This window comes from Poecilia latipinna, unplaced genomic scaffold (genome assembly GCF_001443285.1).
Source record: "Poecilia latipinna isolate Pla-1442-1.1 unplaced genomic scaffold, P_latipinna-1.0 Scaffold563, whole genome shotgun sequence".
NCBI classification, from domain to species: Eukaryota; Metazoa; Chordata; class Actinopteri; order Cyprinodontiformes; family Poeciliidae; genus Poecilia; species Poecilia latipinna.
Genome location: NW_015113179.1, coordinates 124461 through 127372, shown reverse-complemented (window position 1 = coordinate 127372; position 2912 = coordinate 124461). Strand labels below are relative to the sequence as shown.

The 2912-nt window shown below is 46.9% G+C and overlaps 1 protein-coding gene across 1 annotated transcript in view; it reads right to left on the bottom strand.

The window, feature by feature from the left end:
• Nucleotides 1-239: 239 nt before the first annotated feature.
• The window catches only part of kiaa1109 (KIAA1109 ortholog), an 84961-nt gene continuing 82288 nt past the window's right edge, over nt 240-2912 (bottom strand). Inside the window, exons 83-86 of the mRNA XM_015041703.1 lie at nt 2284-2524; nt 2072-2206; nt 1810-1978; nt 240-985 (exon numbers count right to left, since the gene is read on the bottom strand). Of these exons, the coding sequence (XP_014897189.1) occupies nt 769-985; nt 1810-1978; nt 2072-2206; nt 2284-2524 (762 nt within the window). The 3' untranslated portion in view covers nt 240-768. The remainder of the gene's footprint in view (nt 986-1809; nt 1979-2071; nt 2207-2283; nt 2525-2912) is intronic.

Sequence of the window (2912 nt, the reverse complement as noted above, 5' to 3'; positions counted from 1 at the left end):
CTCCGGTGGCGCCGCTGGAAGCTCAGAGCGGACACCACAGAAAGGCAGCGGCCATGTTCAAGGGCCAGAACCGGGCAAGTTCATCTAAATTATGAAGTGAATCTGGGATGATTCCCTTTTCTCATCTTCGTTTCAAACTGATCTAAGACTCGTTTCAGGATCAGGAGAACCTGGAGGACCTGGAAGACCTGGAGAATTGTCCCAAACCGAGGGGACCCGAGGAAGAAATCACTTCCTGGTTTCACCTTGAATGGTTTTATTACGTTAAGAAATCAACACACTTAAGAAACGGATCTATGTACACTGGTTCTACTGCGCGGATTAAAAACAGACCGAGCTACAACACCAGAGTCACGTAACGTTCCCACACCCCGGAAATAAAGAGTTAAAACAACCATGGTGAGGTCTGCGGAGCAGCTGCTGATGGTCACTATCCTACATGAAGCATGCCTGATCGTCTTCCATGGGAAACAAAGAAAAGGCCAGGGTGTGTTTACATGAACTAGACCGTCCATCAGGTCGATGATGCTAGCAGCAGCAGCGTGGTTCTGGATGAAGAGTGGTCAGAGGAATCAGTCCGGATGGGTCCCAGGTTCAATCCCAGTTGCGCTCCACTTTGGTCCCAATTGGGTCCCTGTAGTATCTCTGTTGGATCTCCCAGTTCTGCATTGGTTTGGTTCCAATGGGTCCCAGTTAGATCTCAGTTGGAGCCCTGTTGGGTTCCGGCCAAATCTCCCAGTCAGATCCAGTTGGGTCCCAGTCCCTCCCTCAGTGCTCCTCTTTGTCCCGCCCCTTCCTGTCCTTCTCGTCCTGCAGGGCGGCGCCCAGCTTCTTGATCAGAACCGACAGAACCTTGTCCAGCGGGTCCATGACGCCGCGCTGCAGCCACTTGGGGATGGTGGTGCGGGCGTGGTGGAAGCCCAGCTTCTGCAGGATGTAATCCACCCCGACCGGGTCGATCTTCCTGCCGGTCCAGGAGATGAGCCTGGAAACACAAACAAGATGGCCGCCCTCAGCACAGTCCTCAAAATAAAAACGAAGAAGTTCTTAAAACAGGAAACGCATCATCATTATGTTTAAGTTCAGCTTTTACTGTAAATAAAGTTTTCTATATTTTAGTAAATCGTTTATTTTCTTTCTATTTCTTTTTTTTAATCTCAGATGAAACTAAATCTGGTGAAAAACAATCTGCAGAGTTTTATAGTATTTCTATATGAAATATGTAAAAACCAGATTACCAATAAAAAATGGACAAATTTTGATGCAAACAAAACAGACAAAATAAAACATGACCTGAAATGCATTTTATTGTTATTTTTAAAGGTTTAGCTGCGTTTCTGTGGGAGCAGTTTGACAGGAAACATGGAAATGAGAGGGAAATGTCTCCAGGCCGGGAATCGAACCTGCGACCACCGAGGCCTCCATTCGTGGCATACGCATTTTATTATTAACAGAAGCTGTAATAACACAGATTTCTCACTTTAGAGAGCGATTCTGGTTTATTTTATTTTTTCTACTTAATCCATTTATTTTTATTTAATTAATTTAAATGAAAATAACCAACAAAATTTTGTAATAGTTCAATATCACTAAAATGTTGATTTCATTAATTTTTACATGGCTAATTTATTTGGTCGTTTTTACTAAATTTTGTTAATCACTTTCATTATTATTATGATACATATTAATAATAATATCAGCTTCAGTTTTGGAATCAAGCTGTGATTTCAGGTTTTGCTGTGATTTTCGCCGCATTTTGGTTCTGGATTATTCTGGATTATCGTGGGGGCGGGGCCTGCGGGGCCTCACCTGAGCGTGGGCTCCAGGTGCCAGGTGTTGCACATGAACTCCCTCCAGTCCACGGTGGTGTAGTTGACGGCGTCGTCGCGTTCGCTCTGCGCGCCGCCGGCGTCGTCCTGCGGCGCCGTGGGGCTCTTCTGGCCCTGCCGGGCGACGAGCAGCCGCGGGGCGAAGAGCGCTGAGGAAGAGGATGAGGAGACATTGTTCATCAGCCGTCGGAGCGCCTGGTTTCGGCCTGAAGCTGGTCGCCATGGTAACCAGGTGAGCTCACCTTTCTCCTTCTCCTTCAGGTAGGCGGACACCAGGTCATGCAGGAACATGATGAGCTCCGCGTCCATGGTAACGCAGATGTGGTCGGTGAACTCCGTCACCATGCTGCACTCCACCTTCGGCTTACTGCCGGCGTCTGCAACAGAGACCGGAACCGGGTCAGAACCGGAACGGAACCCAGAGCGGAACCGGGTCAGTACACCAGCAGCCCACCGCTCAGCGCCGGCTCGTTGGCGTCCTGCACATGGATGGACTTGAAGTCCAGTTGCATTCTGGGTAGGGCGAAGATGGTCTCGGTCTCGTGGTCGTAGGCGTGCGAACCCCGGAAGCTGCTGAGCAGGCTGGAGCTGCGCGCCGCCTCGCTGCTCTGCTCGCCGCTGGAGTCCACGTTACGCAGCAGGTTCAGCTCTGCAGCACAGGGGTCAAAGGTCACTGAGGCGCTCTGCAGACGAAGCCGTCAGATTAATGTCATCCGGCTGATAAAACTTCTCACATGGATTATAAACAGAAGTGGATCCTTTGCTGAACAAACACAATAAAGTTTTATTGTGTTTTAGGAAAACGTTCAGCTGCATTTATTCTTCATGTTTAATAAACTTTAACTAGCTTTAATAAGGTTTATTAAACCTTATTAAAGGTTTAATTAAAGGTTTAATAACAAGCTTATTAAAGCTTGTTAAAGCTTTAATAAACTTTAGCAAGCTTTAATAAACTTTAGCAACTTTAACAACTTTTCTGATCTGGATCTAAAAATCTTCCTGTATTCAGAAACGTTTTAATCCAGCAGATCTGGGATTGCCAAAGTCAACGAGTCCCTGGTTACCATGACAACAGAAAGAAAC